At 43.4% G+C, this 26,593-nt stretch overlaps 1 protein-coding gene across 1 annotated transcript in view; it reads left to right on the top strand.

Annotated features, from left to right (window-relative positions):
* The window catches only part of LOC109895754 (voltage-dependent N-type calcium channel subunit alpha-1B), a 139,378-nt gene that overhangs the window by 21,816 nt on the left and 90,969 nt on the right, over nt 1–26,593 (top strand). The window contains exons 4-6 of the mRNA XM_031830253.1: nt 18,930–19,021; nt 19,283–19,435; nt 20,032–20,219. Coding sequence (XP_031686113.1) covers nt 18,930–19,021; nt 19,283–19,435; nt 20,032–20,219 — 433 coding nt within the window. The remainder of the gene's footprint in view (nt 1–18,929; nt 19,022–19,282; nt 19,436–20,031; nt 20,220–26,593) is intronic.

Raw genomic sequence — 26,593 nt, forward strand, 5'->3', positions numbered from 1 at the left:
TACAGTGTGGGTGCCAGGTGACTGGCACACACCTGGGTAGGTTGACTTACCTGGGGCACAACTTGTGACTATGTTGGTGGACCTGTGGCTAGACAGGCTTATTGACTTTTCTTATATTTCCTTTGTCTATCTCCAACTTATTGTAATTTCCTTTGCATTGTCTCTTGTCTTTCTCGGACATGCCTTGTCATTGACTCTGTTTTCAGACCTGCACAGTCACATCCGTAGGGAGCGGTGCACCGGGTTGTCAAATACGTCTCATGCTCACTGAGCCAAGTCTAATCACAACCATGTTCCATAATTGAGAAAACCATAAACAGCTAAATGATGTGATTCCATTTCCTAGGGCCCTATTACTGTAACAATATTTTGCCAATTTACTTTGATGGAAAGATAGTCCAACTCGACATTAGAATGTACATAACATGTGTCAAAGACATTACATCTGCACTTCATCATTCTGAGCCCATGGTCCCTTCGCTCGTTTATGATCATTATTGGTTGCTATGGAGACAAGCTTACCATTGCGTTGTCTTCAAATCGTCTCTTGATCAGATTCAGAGTTTGGGGATTGGGGACTTGGAGCATGGAAATATCAAGGGTATTTCACATATTATGGTATTATCAAAACAAATGATTTACTGACTACCTTGGACAACATTGTGTGTGAACCTTGTGTTCCACTGTCAACCATGGAGTCGTCTCGTTATCTGCTCCACATGTCCAGCTTTATTAGGGGGAATCCCTCTGTTGTTAGCTTAAATTCAATTACACAAAGAACATTTGATCTCAGCAGCTTCTTTATTACAGTACCTCAGTTTGCTTTTCCACATATGTATTTACACGGCCATGCACAGACAATGGGCATACACCTTCTCAAAGCAAACTGCTTGAGATCTGTCCTCTTCCAACTTTTATTTGGCCTTCTTTTGATACTTTCTGAAGAGAATCACTTCATTTTGTCATTGTTGCTGTGCAACAACAAAGGCCCAATACAGACTGAGTCAACAGAAATATCTTCATGTTATTGCTTTGCTTTGCTTTCTGTTGGCAAACAAACACAATTCCTTTTATTTTCTCTCGTCTCTGGCTTCACCCTACTCTCATTGTTGCTTTTCACTCCCAGAACCCCTGTCTCCTGGCTGCTGTTGTCTAATGAGATCAGTGGAGCCTCCTTTGTTTCTATGGTGACGCCTCCAGTTGTCTCCAGTGTGGCTTTCCCTCCCCGTGCAGCCAATATAGTCTCTCTCTCCCTCTCGCTACTTCTATCTCTACCAATATAGTCTCATCCACACTGCTGTAGCTGGGGAGCCCTCTCTCTCTGTATCTCTTTCTTTTCTCTCTCTCGCTCACTCACTCGCACTCTTTCTCCCTTTCGCTACTTCTCTCTCTCGCTTTCTCTCCCTCTCGCTACTTTTTTATCTCTATCTCTCTCTTTTTCTCTCAATTCCTCATCCCCTCTCTCTTGTTCTCCCTTGTTTCTATCTCCCCCTCTCAGCTGTGAAGTGAGTAAGATACAATAGATCAGTGGGATGATGGGATCACTAAACTATATGTAAAAAAATCTACCTTTTTTCTGAGTACTTCACTGTAAGGAAACAAAGACCATATGATTTGTAATGGAATTTGAACCTCAGTCAGACTTGAACTTGGCCGAGAGCCGTGTTGGAAAAAATATTGCCTCGCATGAATATCAAACACATTTAGATGCATTGCATGTTCAGTCGCTAGTTCTGAGAGCATCACAGCATATTTCAGGAAGAATCAGAAATTCTTTTTTTGAAGACTCCCAACCCCAGCAATCCACCAAGGAGCGTGTTCCTCTCCTTTACAGTGTTTGCCAGCATTGAGGCCAGGCTTGTCACCCTCGGCATCCTCAGCTGTAGATGTATGAATAAAACAGGAGCAGGGGCATTTTGCCAGCTCTCATCCTTGCCAGCTCTCATCCACTGGGGCAAATTGCACAGGACAGGATGCTCTCTTCATGCTACTTCCTCAGAGCACGTTTTCCACATCTCTTCATCATTATTTAGGCCCAATCCCAAGATAGCTATTGGGATGGATCTCACATCATATGCCTATTACAAAGATTACATTGTTGAGATGTCAAACGTCCATGAGAATATGAAGCGAGTGTGTTATTTGTGAAATGTCAAGTTCTCACGATGATTCTGTCATCCAATATTTACGATAGACAGACTACAGACAGACAGGCAGACTGACTTGCAAGAGAGACAGACCGACTGACTTTCAGGCAGGCAGATAGAGACAGTAAGACAGACAGACTAAAATAGAGACAGACAAACAGACGGGGGGGTGGGTGGGTGGGGGGTGGGGGGGTGAGTATACAGTAGAGCCGCCAGACGGCCCGTCCTCCATGCATAATTGTCTCTTTTCCACTTCACCTGCGCTAGACTGGGGCTAATGGGCCTCCCTGGTTTATGCAAGATGATGCTGCTGGGCTGACTATGTGATGTTTTACTCCAGTGGCAGGGTGAGACACTGATCTATTTCAGCCTCTACTACTCCATACTGCTGGGTGCTGGGAGAGGGAACTGGCTGAGTTGGGGTGTGTGCTGCATGCTGTGTGCTGTGCATGGGGGATATGTCTAGAGTGCTCAGCCATGTTCCATGCTGTGTAATTACCGAGTCATTGAGCATCTCGTCGAACTGCAAATAATAGAGTTGTAGCGCATGTTGAACGAGTTGTTGTGCAAACTGGGCGTATGTGACATCTACAATGTGCGCTACGTTGAGCATTTAGTTTCTGGGGGTTATGGAGTGAGTCCTATTGTATGCACAGTGTCTAAACATTATTAGAGGTAAAGGCCACTAGAAACAGGTTTAATGGATTTTTGATCTACCGTGCTCTCTTCCCGTTTCTATTGTGGAGAATATACAGCTGGCTCTATGCTAGCTCTCTGATGTGAGGTGAATGTGGTGATATTTTCCTTCTTCATTCAGATCATTTCCATGGCTCTTGCTGACCTGCGTACACAGTATACATCCCTGATGTCGATGGTCAGGTTGCTGTTGTTTCCACCTGAAATCTGAGAAAAGTGCTACCATTGAAATTGGCTCACACAAAGACCAGCATAGCATAGTAGGTCTCTGTGTTCAGGCAGCGGGTTCAGTAAGACCCCACTACACACCCAGGAAGTGTGCTCACAAATTAAAAGCCCACAACACACGAATGTGTGATTGCCGGGCAGAAGGGCTATCAGACCGCGCAGAGAGGCACGAGATTGAACTTCAATCAACTTTTTAGTGTTTTCCCCCTTAGTTAACACTATCAACGTTTCCCTTTACTGTGGGAATTGTGATCGAATCAACACAATATTAGCCACTTTCAATGCAACATACCGAAGCAAAACGAACTATGCAAGTCTTATTATGCAAAACTAACTGTGCAAGAGATTTTGTTGTAGGCGGAACGCATCAGAGCAGGATTCTATTGCATTGACACTAAGGACTCAGTCCGTACTCTACACCGACCAGTGCGGCATAACTAATCAGAGCTGCTGTAGAGCTATATGCAAATAGACCATTTCCAAATATGGATCTGTGCCATTCACTTTGAACTGGACTGTGTTTACGGCATGAGCGGTCATGAGTAGATGCGATTGTTTTGAGTTCAAAGCCATGTGTGCACATTTGTTCATATCCTTTGCTAGTTTTTTGTACTTTGTATTTTGTACATAATATTTCCACTACCGTCTCTTATGACCGAAAATAACTTCTCGACCTCGGGACTGCGATTACTCACCATGGACTGGCAGAATCCCCTTTTTCCTTTCACAACTCTGATGAGCCCGATGTGAAGGATACACTGCTTCCTCAGGAACAAGCCCCGATCCCCGTGATCTGCGTGAAGAGGAGATGGAGAAAGAGGGGCCAAAGGTCTGGCTGCCTTCTGAGTATTCGCAGGCGATTGAATAAACCCCCACTTCCCTCCAGTCTGCAGCCTGGACACCATTTGTGAATTGATCGCCCCCCATCTAGCTTCAGAGTTTGTTCTGTTAGGGGACCTAAACTGGGATATGCATAACACCCCGGCAGTCCTACAATCTAAGCTAGATGCCCTCAATCTCACACAAATCATCAAGGAACCCACCAGGTACAACCCTAAATCTGTAAACAAGGGCACCCTCATAGACGTCATCCTGACCAACTGGCCCTCCAAATAGACCTCAACTGTCTTCAACCAGGATCTCAGCGATCACTGCCTCATTGCCTGTATCCGCTACGGACCCGCAGTCAAGTGACCACCCCTCATCACTGTCAAACGCTCCATAAAACACTTCTGCGAGCAGGCCTTTCTAATCGACCTGGCCCGGGTATCCTGGAAGGATATTGACCTCATCCCGTCAGTTGAGGATGCCTGGTCATTCTTTAAAAGTAACTTCCTCACCATTTTAGATAAGCATGCTTAAAAATGCAGAACTAAGAACAGATATAGCCCTTGGTTCACTCCAGACCTGACTGCCCCCGACCAGCACGAAAAATTCCTGTGGCAGACTGCAATAGCATCGAATAGTCCCCGCGATATGAAACTGTTCAGGGAAGTCAGGAACCAATACACGCAGTCAGTCAGGAAAGCAAAGGCCAGCTTCTTCAGGCAGAAATTTGCATCCCTGTAGCTCTAACTCCAAAAAGTTCTGGGACACTGTAAAGTCCATGGAGAACAAGAGCACCTCCTCCCAGCTGCCCACTGCACTGAGGCTAAGTAACACGGTCACCACCGATAAATCCATGATTATCGAAAACTTTAACAAGCATTTCTCAACGGCTGGCCATGCCTTCCTCCTGGCTACTCCAACCTCGGCCAACAGCTCCGCCCCCCCTGCAGCTACTCGCCCAAGTCTCTCCAGGTTCTCCTTTACCCAAATCCAGATAGCAGATGTTCTGAAAGAGCTGCAAAACCTGGACCCGTACAAATCAGCTGGGCTTGACAATCTGGACCCTCTATTTCTGAAACTATCCACCGCCATTGTCGCAATCCCTATTACCAGCCTGTTCAACCTCTCTTTCATATCGTCTGAGATCCTCAAGGATTGGAAAGCTGCCGCAGTCGTCCCCCTCTTCAAAGGGGGAGACACTCTAGACCCAAACTGTTACAGACCTATATCCATCCTGCCCTGCCTATCTAAGGTCTTCGAAAGCCAAGTCAACAAACAGGTCACTGACCATCTCGAATCCCACCGTACCTTCTCCGCTGTGCAATCTGGTTTCCGAGCCGGTCACGGGTGCACCTCAGCCACGCTCAAGGTACTAAACGATATCATAACCGCCATCGATAAATGACAGTACTGTGCAGCAGTCTTCATCGACCTGGCCAAGGCTTTCGACTCTGTCAATCACCATATTCTTATCGGCAGACTCAGTAGCCTCGGTTTTTCTAATGACTGCCTTGCCTGGTTCACCAAATACTTTGCAGACAGAGTTCAGTGTGTCAAATCGGAAGGCATGTTGTCTGGTCCTCTGGCAGTCTCTATGGGGGTGCCACAGGGTTCAATTCTCGGGCCGACTCTTTTCTCTGTATTTATCAGTGATGTTGCTCTTGCTGCGGGCGATTCCCTGATCCACCTCTACGCAGATGACACCATTCTGTATACTTCCGGCCCTTCCTTGGACACTGTGCTATCTAACCTCCAAACGAGCTTCAATGCCATACAACACTCCTTCCGTGGTCTCCAACTGCTCTTAAACGCTAGTAAAACCAAATGCATGATTTTCAACCGTTCGCTGCCTGCACCCGCATGCCCGACTAGCATCACCACCCTGGATGGTTCTGACCTAGAATATGTGGACATCTATAAGTACCTAGGTGTCTGGCTAGACTGTAAACTCTCCTTCCAGGCTCATATCAAACATCTCCAAGCTAAAATCAAATCTAGAGTAGGCTTTCTATTCCGCAACAAAGCCTCCTTCACTCACGCCGCCAAACTTACCCTAGTAAAACTGACTATCCTACCGATCCTCGACTTCGGCGACGTCATCTACAAAATAACTTCCAATACTCTACTCAGCAAACTGGATGCAGTTTATCACAGTGCCATCCGTTTTGTTACTAAAGCACCTTTCGTTCCAGTTCTCTGCTGCCTGTGACTGGAACAAATTGCAAAAATCGCTGAATTTGGAGACTTTTATCTCCCTCACCAACTTCAAACATCTGCTATCTGAGCAGCTAACCGATCGCTGCAGCTGTACATAGTCTATCAGTAAATAGCCCACCCAATTTACCTATCTCATCCCCATACTGTTTATATTTATTTACTTTTCTGCTCTTTTGCACACCAGTATCTCTACCTGTACATGACCATCTGATCATTTATCACATCAGTGTTAATCTGCAAAATTGTAATTATTCGCCTACCTCCTCATGCCTTTTGCACACAATGAATATAGACTCTCTTTTTTTTCTACTGTGTTATTGACTTGTTAATTGTTTACTCCATGTGTAACTCTGTGTTGTCTGTTCACACTGCTATGCTTTATCTTGGCCAGGTCGCAGTTGTAAATGAGAACTTGTTCTCAACTAGCCTACCTGGTTATATAAAGGTGAAATAAAAATAAAAATTGAAGGAGCTGTATTCCGCCATAAGAAAACAAGAAAATGCTCACCCAGAGATGGCGTTCCAAGTAACCGGGGACTTTAATGCAGGGAAACTTAAATCCATTCAAATCTGACTATAATTCTATCCTCTTGATTCCTGCTTACAAGCGAAAATTAAAGCAGGAAGCACCAGTGACTAGATCAATAAAAAAGTGGTCAGATGAGGCAGATGCTAAGCTACAGCACGGTTTTGCTAGCACAGAGTAGAATATGTTCCGGGATTCCTCCGATGGCATTGAGTAGTACACCACATCAGTCATTGGCTTCATCAATTAGTGCATCGATGACGTCGTCCCCACAGTACATACCCCAACTAGAAGCCATGGATTACAGGCAGAGAACTGGCTAGAACTGCTGCTTTCAAGGAGTGGGACTCTAACCCGGAATCTTATAAGAAATACCGCTATGCCCTCCGACGAACCATCAACAGGCAAAGCATCAATACAGACTTAGATCAAGTAGTACTACACCGGCTCTGACGCTCGTCGGATGTGGCAGGGCTTGCAAACAATTACAGACTACGAGGGGTAACACAACCGCGAGCTGCCCAGTGACACAAGCCTACCAGATGAGCTAAAATACTTCTATGTTCGCTTTGAGGCAAATAACACTGAAACATGCATTAGAGCACCGGCTGCTCCGGAAGACTGTGTGATCACGCTCTCCGACGCCAATGTGAGTAAGACCTTTAAACAAGTCAACATTCTTAAGGCCGCAGGGACAGACAGATTACCAGAACGTGTACTGCGAGCATGCGCTGACCAACTGGCAAGTGTCTTCACTGACATTTTCAACCTCTCCCTGTCCGAGTCTGTAATACCAACATGTTTTAAGCAGGCCACCATAGTCCCTGTACCCAAGAACACTAAGGTAACCTGCCTAAATGACTACCAACCCGTAGCACTCACGTCTGTAGCCATAAAATGCCTTGAAAGGCTGGTCATGGCTCACATCAACGCCATCATCCCAGAAACCCAAGACCACTCCAATTTGCATACCACCCCAACAGATCCACAGATGATGCAATCTCCATTGCACTTCACACTGCCCTTTCCCACCTGGACAAAAGGAACACCTATGTGAGAATGCAGCTCAGCGTTCAACACCATAGTGCCCTCAAAGCTCATCAATAAGCTAAGGACCCTGGGACTAAACACCTCCCTCTTCAACTGGATCCTAGTTAGGTAACAACACATCCGCCATGCTGATCCTCAACACAGAGGCCCCTCAGGGGTGCGTGCTCAGTCCCCTCCCGTACTCCCTGTTCACTCATGACTGCACGGCCAAGCACGACTGCAACACCAGCAGATGACACGACATTGGTCACCGACAACGACGAGACAGACTACAGGGAGGAGGCACCGTGTGGTGCCAGGACAACTACCTCTCCATCAACATGATCAAGACAAAGGAGATGATTGTGGACTACAGGAAAAAAACGACCGAGCACGCCCCCATTCTCATTGATGGGGCTGCAGTGGAGCAGGTTGAGAGCTTCAAGTTCCAACAAACTAACATGGTCCAAGAACACCAAGACAGTCGTGAAGAGGGCACGACAAAACCTATTCCCCCTCAGAAGACTGAAAAGATTTGGCATGGGTCCTCAGACCCTCAAAAGGTTCTACAGCTACACCATCAAGAGCATTCTGACTGTTTGCATCACTGCCTGGTATGGCAACTGCTCGGCCTCCCACCGCAAGGCACTACATAGGGTAGTGCGAACAGCTCAGTACATCACTGGGGCCAAGCTTCCTGCCATCCAGGACCTCTATACCAGGCAGTGTCAGAGGAAGGCCCTAATAATTGTCAAAGACTCCAGCCATCCTAGTCATATACTGTTCTCTCTGCTACCGCATGGAAAGCGGTACTGGAGCGCCATGTTTAGGTCCAAGAGGCTTCTAAACAGCTTCTTCCCCCAAGCCATAAGACCCCTGAACATCTTGTCAGATGGCTACCCAGACTATTTGCAGTGCCCCCGCCTTCACACCACTGCTACTCTCTGTTGTCATCTATGCATACTCACTTTAATAACTCTACCTACATGTACATACTACCTCAAATAACCAGTGCCCCTGCACATTGACTCTGTATCGGTACACCCCTGTATATAGTCTCACTGTTGTTATTTCACTGCTGCTCTTTATTTACTTGTTACTTTTATCTCTTATTCTTATCTATATATATTTTTTTAACTGCATTGTTGGTTAGGAGCGCGTTTCACTGTAAGGTCTCCACCTGTTGTATTCGGTGCATGTGACTAATATAATTTGATTTGATCTAGCTGATCTAGAGTGTAAATATTAGACCAGTTGGAAAATAGATTTTCTATTGGACAAATTCAGGTCTGCTTATCCCCGTTTGCTTCCATTTAAGAAATATTTTTCAACAGAATTGGCGGAATGAATACACCCCTGATTACACATCAACACAATTCACTTTCATAGCAGCCGCATTGTATTCCTTCTCCCATCTATGCCCTTTCATCCTACACACAGCCTACATCGTTGTCACCATTTTAGCTAAAGTAACGTCATAGTCAATATAGCTAATAGAACTAACACGTTAGTAAACCTGGTACAATCATGCAGTAACGTTACAGTTTATTGTCAGTAAGCAGTATAGCAGTTACACCGGCGGACCCTGGTGGCAATAAATTATTAAAACCAAAAGCTTACCTTGACTTCAAAAGTTCCAGTGTTGTGTTGCATAGTATAGCCAACTAGCTAACATAGCATCCCTCTGTTTGAGCAGGGTGTTTCAGTAGGCTAAACGAGCTAGCTGTATTTGCTAGCTACGTAAGTGAAAGTGATTATTTTGCTTGCTTTTTGATTAAATTAATTTGTTAACTGTTAAACTATTGCATTTTTCTCTTGAGTCAACTACTCACCACATTTCATGCACTGCAGAGCTAGCTAGCTGTAGCTTATGCGTTCAGTACTAGACATGTCAGTTCATGCTGCTAGAGCTCTGATTTTATTTGATTTTATTTAGATCTCTTTTTGTCCCCATTTGGACAAATCTTCCAAGAGTCCTTAAACATTAAAATAGAATTTATAATACGAACACATTTCCACATATAACACACTATTACAAACATACATAATATACTAACATAATGACCCAATAACTACTCAATCTAAAAAAATATTGATTCTTCATCTACTATAGTCCCACAACATTTCTATGTGTTATATTTAAATCGTTTTAAAATAATGTTTAAATGTATATATTGAAAGGTTTCTGGTTTGCTCAGTTAATTTATTACATTTGTTTATTACTCTAAATCGAAATGTTCTTTTGCATATTTCTCTTTTCTGTCTTGATAACGCATAGATGGTGGACAACCTATTCCTAGTGTCTTACCAACTGAATACCGTTGTGAATGGAACTTGGCCGTTTTAAATTATGTATATTATGAAATAAAATAAGCATGTTTTTTTACAATGATCTTATCGATTGATGACCAACCAAGAACATTGCGCATGACTGCAACAGAAGAACCATATCTCCACCTTAAAACAATCCTTGCTGCTTTATTCTGTGCATTCTGCAGCCTCCTAACTTCACTTGATGATGCATTTCCCCAGACCACAGAATAGTAGTTCACCTGACTCTCAATTAATGCTTGTGTTATTTGCTGAAGAATTTTTCCTGGTAAATATTTAGCTATCCTTCTGATTATGCATGCTGTTTTAATGTATATATATTTTTTTACATAGATTAGTTATTTGAGACGACTATGATAAGCAGTTGTCTAGCTGCACTCCCAATAGTTTGCACTCCCATACTTAATTGTATCCCATGCTGTTTTGGCCTTTTCCTATTGGAACATATAACAGGTTGGTTTTCCTGGTATTTAAAACAAGTTTGTTTTGGCAAACCCACTCCCTAATATTCTCCAAATCTCCTTGAAAAGCTTGCTGTACCTGTTGAACCGATTGTCTTGCTTCATAAATTGTAGTATCATCTGCAAATATAGTAGCTTGAGTTTCAGCTAAGGCATAGGGAAGGTCGGTGGTATATATTAAATAAAGAAGTGACCCAAGGCAGCTGCCCTGCGGTATTCCACAGTTTAACACATGAGGGGGAGAAAATTAGCCATTGATATAGGTGGACTGTTTCCTGTCAGTTAGATATGACTGTACCCAATTCAATGCTACCTCCTTAAAACCAGAATGCATTAATTTTGTCAAAATTACTTCACGATCCACTTAATCAAATGCTGCACTGAAATCTAAAAATAGTACATCCACAAACTTGCCATTATCCATAGCATTGAGCCACTCGTCAGCTCTGATAGGTTGGATGACGTCCTCTAGAAGTTGTCATAATTACTGTGTAAGTCTATGGAAGGGGGTGAGAACCATGAGCCTTCTAGGTTTTGTATTGAAGTCAATGTACCCAGAGGAGGATGGAAGCTAGATGTCCTTCAACTACACCATGGTGCTACTCTACAGAGTGCTGTTGAGGCTATATTTAGTATAGTTTTATCTAAAAAGGGTAACTTAAAAAATAAATAAAATAAAATGTACATTTTTATGAAATTCAATAAGGAGGATGGTCTTCCCCTTCCTCCTCTGAGAAGCCTCCACTGGTAGGCCTACAGTGAACACCACACATAGACTGCTACTGTAGGCAGAATGATACAACAGCTATTTCCATGTTCAAATGTTATGGGACACATTTTCTCCATTACTTTGAATGGTAGGCCATTCTGGTAGGCCTACATTGTGATCAAATAGCCACAGTAGAATACTTTAACACTTTCTGAAAATGTAACTTAAAGTGGGTATAGCCTCAGTGTTCGAAGTAAACGAGCGCTGGAGGTTGCACAGACTTCTCACGACATTCAGGTTTGCGCTCAACAGATCTGAAATTTACTAAATGCCTAAAAAAAGGCGTAGGAACATTGCAACACACACATACAGTGTACTCAGCAAGTGCCCACTACACACCCACGCAGTATGTTCAGTAAGAGCCCACGACAGACCCAGGCAGTATGTTCAGCAAGAGCCCACTACACACCCAGGTAGTATGTTCAGTAAGAGCCCACGACAGACCCAGGCAGTATGTTCAGTAAGAGCCCACTACACACCCAGGTAGTATGTTCAGTAAGAGCCCACTACACACCCAGGTAGTATGTTCAGTAAGAGCCCACGACAGACCCAGGCAGTATGTTCAGTAAGAGCCCACTACACACCCAGGTAGTATGTTCAGTAAGAGCCCACTACACACCCAGGTAGTATGTTCAGTAAGAGCCCACTACACACCCACGCAGTATTTTCAGTAAGAGCCCACTACACACCCAGGTAGTATTTTCAGTAAGAGCCCACTACACACCCAGGCAGTCATCGGAAAAATGTATAATTCATCAGCTGGAGAAGGTTAATAAATGACATAGCAGTGGCTGTGTCAATTCTCTAAAACCTCCCTCTCACATTTACTGCATTAGAGTCATTGCAAAATATGCTGGCATTGCACAATTTCATCTTCTGCCGTCATCTGACATAATTTGTTTATGATTGGAGAGCTTGGTGTCCCTATGAAAAACCCCTTCACATTCACCTGTCAGTGGATGTTTTGATGAGTGCTTTGGATCCTCCCCTTTCCTGGCCATGACAGTGACGATGGACCGTTTGTTCATGCTTGAGACTGATGGAGTTGAGAAGCATTGCATTGTTCTGTGGACATAGCCATTAACATCTGCTCAAGCACTTCACTGGGAGTTGATGGGCTTTTGTAAAGGAGTACTCTGGACTGACTTTTTGCGTGCACAGTGTCTGAAGTGCCTTTTGCACTGAAGTCTTTCCCTTAGTGTTTGATGGACTGAGGCGGTTAAGCTATTTTTCATGTTCACTATTTACAATAGTCAAGCTAGTCCTCCATGAAAGCAATTCAGTTGGTCCTTCTCTCAGAAACCTGATCCTTCAACACAACTCTCGTTGAATAGTCAAACAACTGGAAGCTCTCTGAGAGAGCAAACTAAATTGCTTTCATGAAGGACTGGCTTCTAGTGTGAGGTTGGCCACACAATTTATTTTATCATGAGCAAAAGCTATTGGTTTTTTACCCAAAGTTGCAAAGAAAATGTTGTGATCCATTTAATAAACACGAGACCAGAAACATTTATAAAAGGGTTAGCAGGAAGAGCGGCATCTCGTGGGCAGAACCTGGTACTTTTACACAAATTGATGGTAAATAATGCAAACGACTCCAATTGGCAATTTCTTTGAATAGGAGGGAAAAAACATCACCAGAATCACAGGGAATAAATTACAAACGATGAAGAAGTAATACTCCAAGCCGCAGCTCTGTACTTCTTGTCAGAGAACTGATACTGTATACTGGTTGTTCGGGTGGGATTGGTGTGGGGTGTGGGGTGTCCGTGGGTGGTTTTTGATCATTTTATTGAAATCCTCATGTCTTACTCATTGGCAGGAAGAATTATGGTCCAAATCGGATGTCTGGTACTATATTTATTGAAGATTATATTAATCTTATGAATTAAAATAGTCCATTTGGGTGACATCAATTAACTTAATTTACCTGAGATCAAATTATATTTTAACAAAATGTTTCAAGAATGCTAATCTTATATGTTTCTAACTACAGAAATGATTTCAGCACAATCTGAGACGGTGGGTGTCAATACCCCCGTTTCTTTTGAGGTTGAACAACCCTCCATTCGCTCTCATACAAACCAAAGTACGTAGAAGGTTCTGACCTGTTTGCTTGATCCTAATCGTGAAAGGCACATTGTGTTGTACTAGTCCTCTCAGGGCTGAAATGAATGTGTTCTCCTCAGAGTCCAATGACTGCTGTGTTTCCCCTCTCTCTCACCCGTCCCTATCAGGCCCCTCACATGGTTCCGCCTGTCATTTACAGAACAGGAGGGGGAGGCAGGTCATTATGCTGCTAAGCCTCATAAGAGATCACATCCCATACTGTACAGTCAGCCAGACAGACAGGCATGCAGACAGACAGATAGACAGGGTATGTCTGATATGCTGCTACTTGCCTGTCAGTGAGGTAGAACCAGAGAACATGTGAGCAGAGAAGTATTCCCAATAAAGCCTGGCTCAGAATTCTCCATGTTCTGAAAAATACTGCACCCCTGGGATCTTGCATCACTTACACCTAACATGGCTGGTTGTGTTACGCCTGGGCTTGTGTTTTAGTAGAATATGTGAGCAGAAATATCCCCCCTGTTATGCCTTATACTGCAACCCTGGCATGCTGTATCACTTACACTCCACATGGATGTGTTACTCTAGACAGAGCTTCTAACTGAGTTAGTTGTCTACTATATTTCCCTGCCTTTGGAGCAGCGGAATTAGATTCTCTTCACAGTCTTTTCCTGGGAGGTGCCTGTAAACAAACATGGTTGACTAATTGATAATCAAGCTAATGTGTTTGACTTCTAGACTCTTTCATGTCAGCTGAGTTTATGTATGCGAGGAGCAAAACACATTATACAGCTCCCCCAGGCATAGGATATGATAAATGCCTTCGCTACATTGCAGTGTGCTTCTATGTCCCCTAAAGAATTATCTAGCAATTTTCAAAATGATTCATTTCATTATTCAGGCTTATCAGCTACAGTCACTGTGCGATGCTATGTTCCACATGTTGTTTGTTTACTTGCATTCATTTGCCAAATTATTTTTTGGAAAGAATACAGAACAAAAACAACCATACAATAATAACACAGGTTAAAGTGTTGGTAGTTTATTTAGTCATAAAGTAGCCATTTATTTAACTAGGCAAGAGCAAATTCTTATTTTCAACGACAGCCTAGGAACAGTGGGTTAACTGTCTTGTTCAGGGGCAGAACGACAGATTTGTACCTTGGGGATTTGAACCTGCAACTTTTCAGTTACTAGTCCAACACTCTAACCACTAGGCTACCCTGCCGCCCCAGCCATACTAGCAGTCCTAGCAGATGCTAGCTCTGCTATTGAAAACAGAGAGGATGATGTTTCTCCACTATCTGAAGGTCCATTAAGTAACTCATCTCGTGGTGCTGGGATGGAGATGGGGTTTTTCTCCTGCATTGGCCAGCTGTTGTTTGGTGAGGAGGGACAAGATAATGCAGCATGTTCCACAGAGCGCCACAATCCCTTCACACACACAACGCTTAGGTGTGATGTGAAAACAACAACAAACGAATTCCGTCTCAAAGAGCTGAGGCACTATAGAAACAGCAATGATGCAAAGACATGGTATACAATGCTTGGATGGATGCATTATCAGTGCTGCAGAGATGAAATCCCAGGACACAGGCATGGTTAGTCACATACATGCCATCGCCAACAGGAAATAGTTACATCATTTAGGTATCGCAGCCGAGAGGAAAACTACGATGACATAATGAGGTAAATGTTAAATGAGTATTTTCTGCATTTTGGGGCGTACGGCCATTCATTTAGAAACCTGCTTACCTATTGTCAATGCAGTTAATTGAATGGAAAGTAAGTTGACTAACAATGTAGCCTCCATATTCCTACTGAAGAAGGACATCTGATATATACCTCTTACAGCAGCTTAGTGTAGACCTACACTGAGTGTACAAAACATTGAGGACAACTTCCTAATATTGAGTTGCACCCCCCCCCCCCCCCCTTTTATTTTTGGCCTCAGAACAGCCTCAATTCATCAGCGCATGGCCTCTACAAGGTGTCAAAAGCTTTCCACAGGGATGCTGGCCCATTGTGTCAAGTTGGCTGGATGTCCTTTTGGTGGTGGACTATTCTTGATACACACGGCAAACTGTTGAGCGTGAAAAACCCAGCAGCGTTGCAGGTCTTGACACACCTACTTCCACACCCTGTTCAAAGACACTTCAATATTTTGTCTTGCCCATTCACCTTCTGAATAATGGCGCACATATACAATCCATATCTCAATTGTCTCAAGGCTTAAAACTCCTTCTTTATTAACCTGTCTCCTACCCATCAGTGACATCAATAAGGGAAGTATATCTTGCACGTGGATTCACCTGGTCAGTCTATGTCATGGACAAAGCAGGTGTCCTTAATGTTTTGTACACTCAGTGTATACTTAAGGGACTAGTGTTTTATAGTCTCACTCTGCAATGTTGGGGTAACATGTTAATGCTCTAGTCCCTTAACTATAGTCCTATAGCAGATGCCTGCGTGTTCAGTGCCCTCACTGTGACCCCGCTGTCTGCTCTGTCTGCTGCCAGGGCTATGTGGGATAAAGAGATGGCAGAGAAAGTCTCTGACCAGCCTTATTAAAGGCCACTGGGAGCCGTCCAATGTGGGCCTCCTCATCTGAGCAATACTGGCCACGTTGGAGATGGAAAACACACCTGTTCTTTCCTTTCTGGTGACTGAAGCAGTGACACAGCCTGGGTTTAAAACCCAGTGATGTCAGATGCAGACAGGTCCTGGTTGGGTTAGTGTTGAACTCCAGCCAATCCAGTCCATAGTTAGCTTTCCCATCACTTCGTTCCAGGAGCTTGAAAAAACTAAATGTAACCCAGATAATTGGTTTGCCAATATCTCCTCTGTGTAACTGAATTCCATTCGGTTTTGAATTGTCATCATTTTGTATCTCTATTTGTATCTCTATCCCTATTTTGGTAGTGTTAAAGGAGTATATTATAAAGCTAAAATATAAGCCCAGAAAACGAGGACATCATCTGATCTGTATTTGTATGCAGAGTTTTGCCTCATGTTGAGACTGGTTCAGTCAGGAGCATGTACGAGGACCTGAGGCTTTCTCTTTTTTTCTGTAGGGATAAACAACGGCAGGTTGGGAGGCAGGCAAGCAGAGAGGCAGGGAGGGAGGGAGGCAGGCAAGCAGAGAGGCAGGGAGGGAGGCAGGCAAGCAGAGAGGCAGGGAGGGAGGCAGGCAAGCAGAGAGGCAGGGAGAGAGGCAGGCAAGCAGAGAGGCAGGGAGGGAGGCAGGCAAGCAGAGAGGCAGGGAGGGAGGCAGGCAAGCAGAGAGGCAGGGAGGGAGGCAGGCAAGCAGAGAGCCAGGGAGGGAGGCAGGCAAGCAGAGAGGCAGGGAGAGAGGCTGGCAAGCAGAGAGGCAGGGAGGGAGGCAGGCAAGCAGAGAGGCAGGGAGTGAGGCAGGCAAGCAGAGAGGCAGGGAGGGAGGCAGGCAAGCAGAGAGGCAGGGATGGAGGCAGGGAAGCAGAGAGGCAGGGAGGGAGGCAGGCAGGCAAGCAGAGAGGCAGGGAGGGAGGCAGGCAAGCAGAGAGGCAGGGAGGGAGGCAAGCAGAGAGGCAGGGAGGGAGGCAGGCAAGCAGAGAGGCAGAGAGGGTGGCAGGCAAGCATAGAGGCAGGGAGGGAGGCAGGCCAGCAGATAGGCAGGGAGGGAGGCAGGGAAGCAGAGAGGCAGGGAGGGAGGCAGGCAAGCAGAGAGGCAGGGAGAGAGGCAGGCAGGGAGAGAGAGAAGCAGAGTGCTCATTTCACTGAGGATACAGTAAGTGATGTATATTTCAGAATGCCAGCTGCAGTCTGGAACATTAGAATAGCATGGCAGATCATGATGGGAGACAGGGTTATCTCACTGGGATAGACAAAAGCAGGAAATTATAGCCCTCTGCCAACGTACTGTATATTACTTACAGTCTGATACGCACTAGTTGATGTGGGGAAAATTTGAGTCACTTCATTTCCTCATTCTTTCCTTTCTAATGAAGGTAATCCCAGCTGGGAGTATATACTGTAAGTAGGCTGTGATTAATTAAGATCCCGTAGAAAGGAAAAAGAATATCAGTTGAACCACAACAATTATTGGTTGCCTCACCCTGCAGAGACTCCTTCTACTTTCCTTATGTTAGCCTATATCCTGGGGATATCAAATCTTTGTGGCGTACAGTAGATTACGAATCTGGCATACATTTTACTGTGATCACAAAGCAATGTGTATGATTCTGGGTCATATGAAGAATACATGACTGTAAAATTCTAGAAACAGTGATTTAGGTAATCCTTTTAGGTAATCCTCAAACCTGTCTTTTGCAATTACAACAACACAATCTCCCCCTTATGCTTTCTGCCCTCCCTCCCTCCCTCCCTCCCTCCCTCCCTCCCTCCCTCCCTCCCTCCCTCCCTCCCTCCCTCCCTCCCTCCCTCCCTCCCTCCCTCCCTCCCTCCCTCCCTCCCTCCCTCCCTCCCTCCCTCCCTCCCTCTTTGTCTCCCTCTTTGTCTCCCTCTTTGTCTCCCCCTCCTGCTCTCAGTGCAGAGATTATACCACTAATTTCAGTGCAGCACCTCCCCAGACCCCAGTCTGTGCCTCTGCCCAGCCAGTGGATTAGATAGTGGGTGTACAATAACACTCGTCAGCCTCAGTAACATGATGCTGCTCTGGCCTGTCTGTCTGTCCCCCTGGACCAGACTATTGGAGGTGGAGCTGCTCTCCACAGGCCAGCTCCATTTCCACAATAGCATTCTGCAAGAGGAAGAAGCTGTGGGCTGATTGGACAGGCTGTGAAGCTAATGCATATCCCCTTTCTCTCTCCCCTCCTCCTTTTCTCTTCTCCTCCTCCTTCCCCTCCTACCTCTCTCCACGCCACCCTTTCTCTCCCCGCCAGCCTCTTTCTGCTCTCCTCTCTCCCCTTTCTGCTCCTCTCCTCCGTGAGACTGTGAAAGTGCAGTCAGATCCTCTAACGATGGGGGTGAAGTTTTAGGCAGAAGTGTCTTGATTATGCAGTCAGACGCCCAGGAGAATGAGGAAATGCTGCTGCTTTTCACCGGCTCAGCCTGAAACTGGCCACCAGGGAGTGGAGCACCACACATTTGAATAAGAGTTCTCCTGAAACCTACAGGGAAAGTGGACATCTGAAGTCATGTGTACTGTGCTGCTATCCACTTTCTCTGTGTCAGTGCCCCCTCTGCATATCAACGTCCATATGAAGTCATTCGCATTCTCCACACGGTCTCTCTGTCCCTGTAGATGTGTAAGATGCTGTAGTTATGTATTCTAAATCAGCCCTGCCGATACTCAATTAACACACGAGTGTCAGACACACAGCACATGATAACCCCTGTAGTTTTAGGTAATACAAAACGTAGGACCTCATTTTCAGAGACATTTAGATTTATATCACATGCAAGTTCATCATGAATGCTGGAGAAAGTTGTACACTCACAAGCTAATAATTCCTGTTTATTCATCAGGAATGCAATGTTTGGAGATTTGCTATTGATGATCTTGACTTCCCTCAATCCTTCATAATGTCAATGATACGATGTGTGTTTATGATGGATGGTTGCACAGATTGTAGTATTGTCAGTCTGATTGTTCATCTCCAGGTCTGTTGTTGTTTGTTTGTTAACAGGATGCTGGCTACAGTGGGAGCAGACTTTGACTTGAGAACTCTGAGGGCAGTACGGGTCCTGAGGCCACTGAAACTGGTGTCTGGAATCCCTAGTAAGTACAATGACTCTGGAATCACTGGGGGAAAAAACAACAACAATGTTCTGTTTGGATGTGTTTATTCTTGTAGGTTTGTCATCCAAGCATTAAAATATCTAGTTATACATTACCTTTTGGGTTATGTAAGTCATATGTCATTTGGATAACAGGACATTTTAAACAGAGGAACTTAAAGAGCCATTTGGGGTCTCTCCCATGACCAACATTAATACTATAACATGGGAGGGAGTGAAGTGAAAACGTGCTCTATCTCAGGTCTTCAGGTGGTTCTGAAGTCCATCATGAAAGCCATGGTGCCTCTGCTGCAGATCGGTATGCTGCTCTTCTTTGCTATCCTCATGTTCGCCATCATCGGCCTGGACTTTTACATGGGCAAGTTCCACCGGACCTGCTTCAGTACTGATACAGGTATGCACAATGCACATCGCTATGAAATCTTAGTCACTTTGTGTAACTGCAAGAACTTGCATATTTAGAGTTGATATAAAATTAAGTATGTGCTGAGGTAAAGCCTACAGTATAGTTCTGGGAGCTAAGGCACGTTTTTAGGTCTCATCACGCTAGTGTAGTTCAATGACCCACTTCTTTTACATGTATGCATGCCAGTATGCGTGCATGTTTGTCTATGCTTGCAGTACTGCTGCTGTTGTCTCGCTGCCATTTAGCGAACGGAGTATTACATTCTAGCCATGACCCAATAAAAGGTACACTAACTTTACAAAGACCCGTAGCTACTAACCAGCGTTTAAAGCAGTTGCATAAACATGTGATTTTGAGTTTTCATTTTTGCTAAGGTTAAGAAGTCCCCTCTCAGGGAAAGGAGGATGGCCACATCTTGGGTCTTGTATCAGAAATGGCCCTGTTAAGAGATACAATACTAAATGTATGCAGTCACTACTCTGAATAAGAGTGTCTGCTAAGTTACTTAAATGCAATGTAACGTACATTCCTCTGTGTGTGTACCTGCGCGTGTTTGTGTGTGTGTGTTTGTGTGTGTGTCTCAGGTGAGCAGGCAGCAGAGTTCCCCTGTGGTATGGAGGCTCCAGCGAGGACCTGTGAGAATGGCACTGTGTGTCAGGAATACTGGATCGGCCCCAACTACGGCATCACCAACTTCGACAACATCCTCTTTGCTATTCTGACTGTCTTCCAGTGCATCACCATGGAGGGATGGGTGGACATCCTCTATAACGTGAGTTCACCCGATACATAACATTTGCCTGTGATATCGCACTGACAACAATGCCGATTTCAGACTCAAGCATGAGGGATCGCTGAACCCCCACCCCACCAAAAAATGTTATATGTTCCTGCTAGCCCTGACTTTGCTGATAACTACTTTATTGAGTGAAAATATGCTCGCTACGACTCTGATATGTTGTTCTCTTTCCCAGCTATCTTAACTTCTTGCGTCGAGCAATCCCGTATCCGGGAGCGTAATCATAGCCTCAAGCTCATTACCATAACGCTACGTTAACTATTCATGAAAATCGCAAATGAAATGAAATAAATACTTTGGCTTACAAGCTTAGCCTTTTGTTTACAACACTGTCATCTCAGATTTTCAAAATATGCTTTTCAACCATAGCTACACAAGCATTTGTGTAAGAGTATTGATAGCTAGCATAGCATTAAGCCTAGCATTCAGCAGGCAACATTTTCACAAAAACAATTCAGATGTTTTCAATGAGGAGACTCTCAGTTAGATAGCAAATGTTCAGTTTTTCCAAAAATATTATTTGTGTAGGAGAAATCGCTCCGTTTTGTTCATCACGTTTGGCTAAGAAAAAACCCTGAAAATTCAGTCATTACAACGCCAAACTTTTTTCCAAATTAACTCCATAATATTGACAGAAACATGGCAAACGTTGTTTAGAATCAATCCTCAAGGTGTTTTTCACATATCCATTCGATGATAAATCATTCGTGGCAGTTGGGTTTCTCCTCTGAAGCAAATGGAAAAATGCACGCAGCTGGAGATTACGCAATAATTTCGACGGAGCACACCAAGCGGGCACCTGGTAAATGTAGTCTCTCATGGTCAATCTTCCAATGATATGCCTACAAATACGTCACAATGCTGCAGACACCTTGGGGAAATGACAGAAAGTGTAGGCTCATTCCTGGCGCATTCACAGCCATATAAGGAGACATTGGAACACAGCGCCTTCAAAATCTGGGCCATTTCCTGTTTGAAATTTCATCTTGGTTTCGCCTGTAGCATCAGTTCTGTGGCACTCACAGATAATATCTTTGCAGTTTTGGAAACGTCAGAGTGTTTTCTTTCCAAAGCTGTCAATTATATGCATAGTCGAGCATCTTTTCGTGACAAAATATCTTGTTTAAAACGGGAACGTTTTCTTATCCAAAAATTAAAAGAGCGCCCCCTATATCGAAGAAGTTAAGTTGAATGCACTAATTGTAAGTCGCTCTGGATAAGAGCGTCTGCTATATGACTCAAAAGCTAAATGTAAAAAATGGATCACTATGTTATTCACTATGGCAATACAATGCATCTCAAAGACAGTGATCTCAATGTTTTTTTCCCCAGTGGAGCGAAGATTGACTATGTGTTGTGTCATCTGTTGTGAAAAAGGACTGCTGTGAGAGAAGATTTAATCGTGACATGTGAACTGGTTACGGAGTGTATGGGTTGTGGTACGGTCTCAGTTTCCAGTGCACCCTGGATACATTATTAGACAGAGACAGAGACTCCAGTACACTTGGAACCTGCTGGATGGGGAAGGATGAGTCATGGGGCTGATTCATGTTAGGGACAGACTCAAGGTCTCCAACAAATCACAGCCTGTGACATTTGCATAAGAGTCACAATCATTAAAAAGGAAATGATTGTATAACAACATGAAATATTGAATGGCTCTATTGGGAAGACAGTGTGCTTATTCTCCACAAAATGTGGAGCAGTGATTTTAAAGTAGGTCTGTCTTCGGATTGGGATCTGATTACTCAATAGCTGTTTTGTTGCTGAAAGCCTGGAAAGGCGGGGCAGGGGGGATGTTGCCGACTTCTTTGATGTCAAATAATTGTTTCCCTGGATTTCCAGTTGGCCTCTTTCTTCCAAGGCTTGTGACACACTCAACCAACCAGGATTGGCTGACAGGAGGGCTGTTGCGGTGACCATATTACCGCCACACCCACGGTCACGAGTTATGAAGGCAGTCACATTCCTTGTCACCGTTTAGTCACGCTAATTAGGATTCTCCAAGCTCTGATGCTGCTGATGGTCTTTAGTAGCTTACCAAACTTGCCCACTGCCTTGTTCAGCACTCTACTGTCCCTCTAATCACTCTGACATCAATGCAAATGTAATCAAAAATCAAACACTTCATGAGAGCCCATGAGCTCATGTTGTGCAACATTTCTATAGGCTATTCAATTGAGCCAGAAACAGAGTGATGGCCTCTACTAAAAAGAGGAGGATCTCATCAGCTTTCTATAGGCAAGGCCTACTATATTTATTTCTCAACTTTCCTAATATTAAGCACATTGCATACAACAGGAGTATAGCCTACCTGGCTGGCATGAAAATGAACCATGGGATAGCGTAACATGTAATTTCCCCTGCCCCTGTTTCAAGACAGGTGCATGATTAAGGGTCCATTATAAATCAAAACAAATTTCACACATACAGTGCATTCGGAAAATATTGAGACCCCTTCCCTTTAAAAAAAAAACTTATGTAAATGTGATATTTCAGTTTTTTGTTTTCAATACATTTGCTAAAATTTCTAAAACACTATTTTCGTTTTGTCATTGGGAGGTATAGAGTGTACATTGATGAGGAAAAAAACTACAGTATTTAATCCATTTTAGAATAAGAAAATGTGTAAAAAGTCAAGGAATACTTTCCGAATGCACTGTATATATTACATCAAGAGATTACGTCAAGATTACATCAAGAATAGTCTGATGGGTGACAATATTAGCCTATCACTTGTGAATTATAGATTATCACTTGTGAATTATGCCCAGCATAAGGAAAGAAACAACGCCTTTTTTTGCAACTTCTTCTAATCATAATTGCACACCTCATTTAGCCTAGCCCATAGGTTTATATGTTTTGATATGGTTTGTATCACAACTAAAGTGGAAAAATAACTTCTTCAAATGAAGCACATTAATCACCTTTACAATGGGTGTAGAGCCTATCTGGCATACATAAGCAGCGCATGAGTTTCAAGTTCGGGGAAGATCACTTTCACCATAGAAATGCACCTTTATAAAAAAGCATCACATGCGTAATCACATTTGACATTTGTCACTTTTGACAATGGTGTTTTCCTGCTAATGAAACATTCGCGCTTATAGCCCACTGCAGTGTGCGCATTGCTGCGCTTATAATGTGAAGATATAGCCTAATAGTTTATCACATTTTAAGTTAAACATTCTGATCTCTTGCGTCAGCCTCATTGCGAAAAAAAATGAGTTTTTCTTATGCTAGTGGTTGTATTAATATGGGATCTATCGCATCCCACATCTTTCCCAGACTATGTTTGGAATATTTATTTCTCGCACAGAGTAGAATAGGTTAACATTTGTACTATGGGGGATAATATTGACATAAGCTAGTGCATTTGCTGTTCGTTAGGCCTACTCATCTTGTTGGCTGAAGAAAAGTAAATGTGGACAGTTCTTCCAATATCTTCATTATACACCTTGGAATTGAATAAGGACACACGCAGTTGCATCCACGAAGTGTCTGTCTTCACTTGTAGCCTGTGAGAATGATCCGATCATGTGATGGAGAACCATGTGAGTGAGAGGTGCTTCCGAGAATGGCAAAAGGCATGGATTTTTTTAGGGTGCATTACGGTCACACACAGGTGATGCCGCCAGGAAATTCGAAGCATTATCAAGTGCTTGTCAAATTGTGAATGAGAGACTGATAAAGTGTGTACAGCCTGCAACAAACAAAGCAGAGCTCATGCCTTTCAAGCAAATTTTTTCAAATCATCATTAAAGTTGCCTCATGCAGCCTTACAATGTATTAAAAATCATCTAAACATATAGCCCAAACTTTGTAGAACAACTAAAGGTACATTAACTTGTTATGGCTGTAATCCCGCTAATGGGATGGATATGACAACTACCAGTGAAAATAGAGGGCGCCAAATTCAAACCACAGAAATCTAATAATTACAATTCCTAAAACATACATGTGTCTTATATCATTTTAAAGTTAATCTTGTTGTTAATCCCACCAAAGTATCCAATTTCAAATAGGCTTTTCAGCGAAAGCACTACAAACGATTATGTTAGGTCTCCACCAAACCACAAACACAGCCATTTTCCAGCGAATTATAGCATTCACAAAAAGAAGAAATAGAGAAAATGAATCACTAACCTTGAATTATCTTCATCAGATGACACTCATAGGACTTCATGTTACACAATACATGCATGTTTTGTTTGATAAAGTTCATATTTATATTTTAAAAAATCTGAATTTACATTGGCGTATTAGATTCATTAGTTCCAAAAACATCAGGTGATTTTGCATAGCCACATCGTTTCAACAGAAATACTCATCATAAATGTAGATGATAATACAAGTTATAGACATGGAATTATAGATATACCTCTCCTTAATGCAACCGCTGTGTCAGATTTCAAAATACGTTTACGGAAAAAGCACACCATGCAATAATCTGAGACGGAGCTCAGAACAGTAGCCAAATTAGAAGCCATGTTGGAGTCAAAAGAAACCAGAAAATACATGATAAATGTTTCCTTACCTTTGATGAACTTCATCAGAATGCAGTCCTAGGAATCCCAGGTCTACAATAAATGCTTGATTTGTTCGAAAATGTCCTTTATTTATGTCCAATTAGCTACTTTGGTTAGCGCATTTGGTAAACAATTCCAAAGTCACAAAGAGCGTCCACTATAACGTGACGAAATGTCCAAAAGTCCCGTAACAGTCAGTAGAAAGATGTCAAATGATGTACTGAATCAATCTTTAGAATGTTGTTTACATATATCTTGAAAATCATTCCAACCAGAGAATAAGAATGAATTCAGATGACCTGTGGAATGCAGGTCCTTCCCCTGTGAACGCACATGGTGAGAGCATGGTCAACTCGTGGCAGTGGTGACTATTTCCTGTCTCATTCGACCCCCCTTTACATTAGAGTCATCAGACAAAGTTCTATTGACTGTTGACATCTAGTGGAAGGCGTAAGAAGTGAAAACTCATCCATATCTCGCTGTAATTTCAATGAGCGCTTGGTTGAAAATCTGCCACCCCCAGAAAATAATCCAAACAGGAAGTGGAACTTCTCAGGTTTTTGCCTGCAATAGGAGTTATGTTATACTCACAGACATAATTCAAACAGTTTTAGAAACTTCAGAATGTTTTCTATCCAATAATAATAATAATAATATGCATATATTAGCAACTGAGACTGAGGAGCTGGCCGTTTACAATGGGCACCTTTTCATCCAAGCTACTCAATACTGCCCCTGCAGCCATAAAAAGTTAATAACTCTAAATTAAGCATGTAGGAATACCTATTTCTTTGCTCAACACAGAATAGCCGCGTGTGTGCACTCCCTCAAATCGTTTGGAGAAAATATCCTTTCTATTTACTCAGCTTTGTTCAATTGTATTCTTCATACTAGAAAATAATGCCACGGAATTCAAACCAAATCTTGTCTGTTAAATGAACTAATATAGCCCACAGCCATATGGCATAGCCAGATCAGGATCTAACATAAGGACAACTCACAACAACGATTCTGTTCTTCTGAAATAGACTACATTTTCTACATATCATATTTCTTTAGACCTGTCTAAAAATAAATAATGCATTTATTTTGAAGGTGTAGGCTATATTACATGGATTTATTAGACTTTTTAAAATGTAGATGTTTCAAAGGTCTGCATCAGTGGCTTGTAGGCTATGTGTGGAGGAAGCAACACTAAATGTGTTTATGATCATTCATGGTCAATTAGCGTGAGACCGACAGTTATTTGCTTGACAGCCCTAGGGACAGTCTACGATTTTGCAATAAGACTTTCTGTGTGTGGTTTTAGATACCTTTGCATTCAGAATGTATTCCTCTCTTAGCAGGATTTTCTACAGCAATTTTAATCAACAGTTACTGAGCCCCAATAGTTGATAGGAAATGATAATTAGCTGAAAGGAGCATGGTGTGTGAATACAGTAGTCTCCATGTTAAAGCATGCGCATCAATGCAGCCTGTCTTCTATACGAAGGTGGCTCTTTCAGAAACAGCCAGGATTGCCACCTGTGGCATCTCATTCCCAGCTTCATGCCCACTCTGCTCCATTCCCACTGCTGCCATGCCTGACGGGGAGCAGCATATGCCAGTCTTCTGGCACCCAATGCTTTACCCTGCCTCTCTCTTCCCTGACGCTGGCCAACGCGGTGCCATGCTGGTGCTGTCCCAACCCTGGGAGAGGGAGGAGTCTACCAGCTGAGAAGGATGCTCTCCAGCTCCCCAGCTCTTTACCTCTCTATTCACAGAAATGGAGAGAGGGGGGAGAAGAGGCATGCTCAGAATGCTGAGAGGGACAGACTA

This window comes from Oncorhynchus kisutch, linkage group LG8, assembly GCF_002021735.2.
Source record: "Oncorhynchus kisutch isolate 150728-3 linkage group LG8, Okis_V2, whole genome shotgun sequence".
Taxonomy (NCBI): Eukaryota; Metazoa; Chordata; class Actinopteri; order Salmoniformes; family Salmonidae; genus Oncorhynchus; species Oncorhynchus kisutch.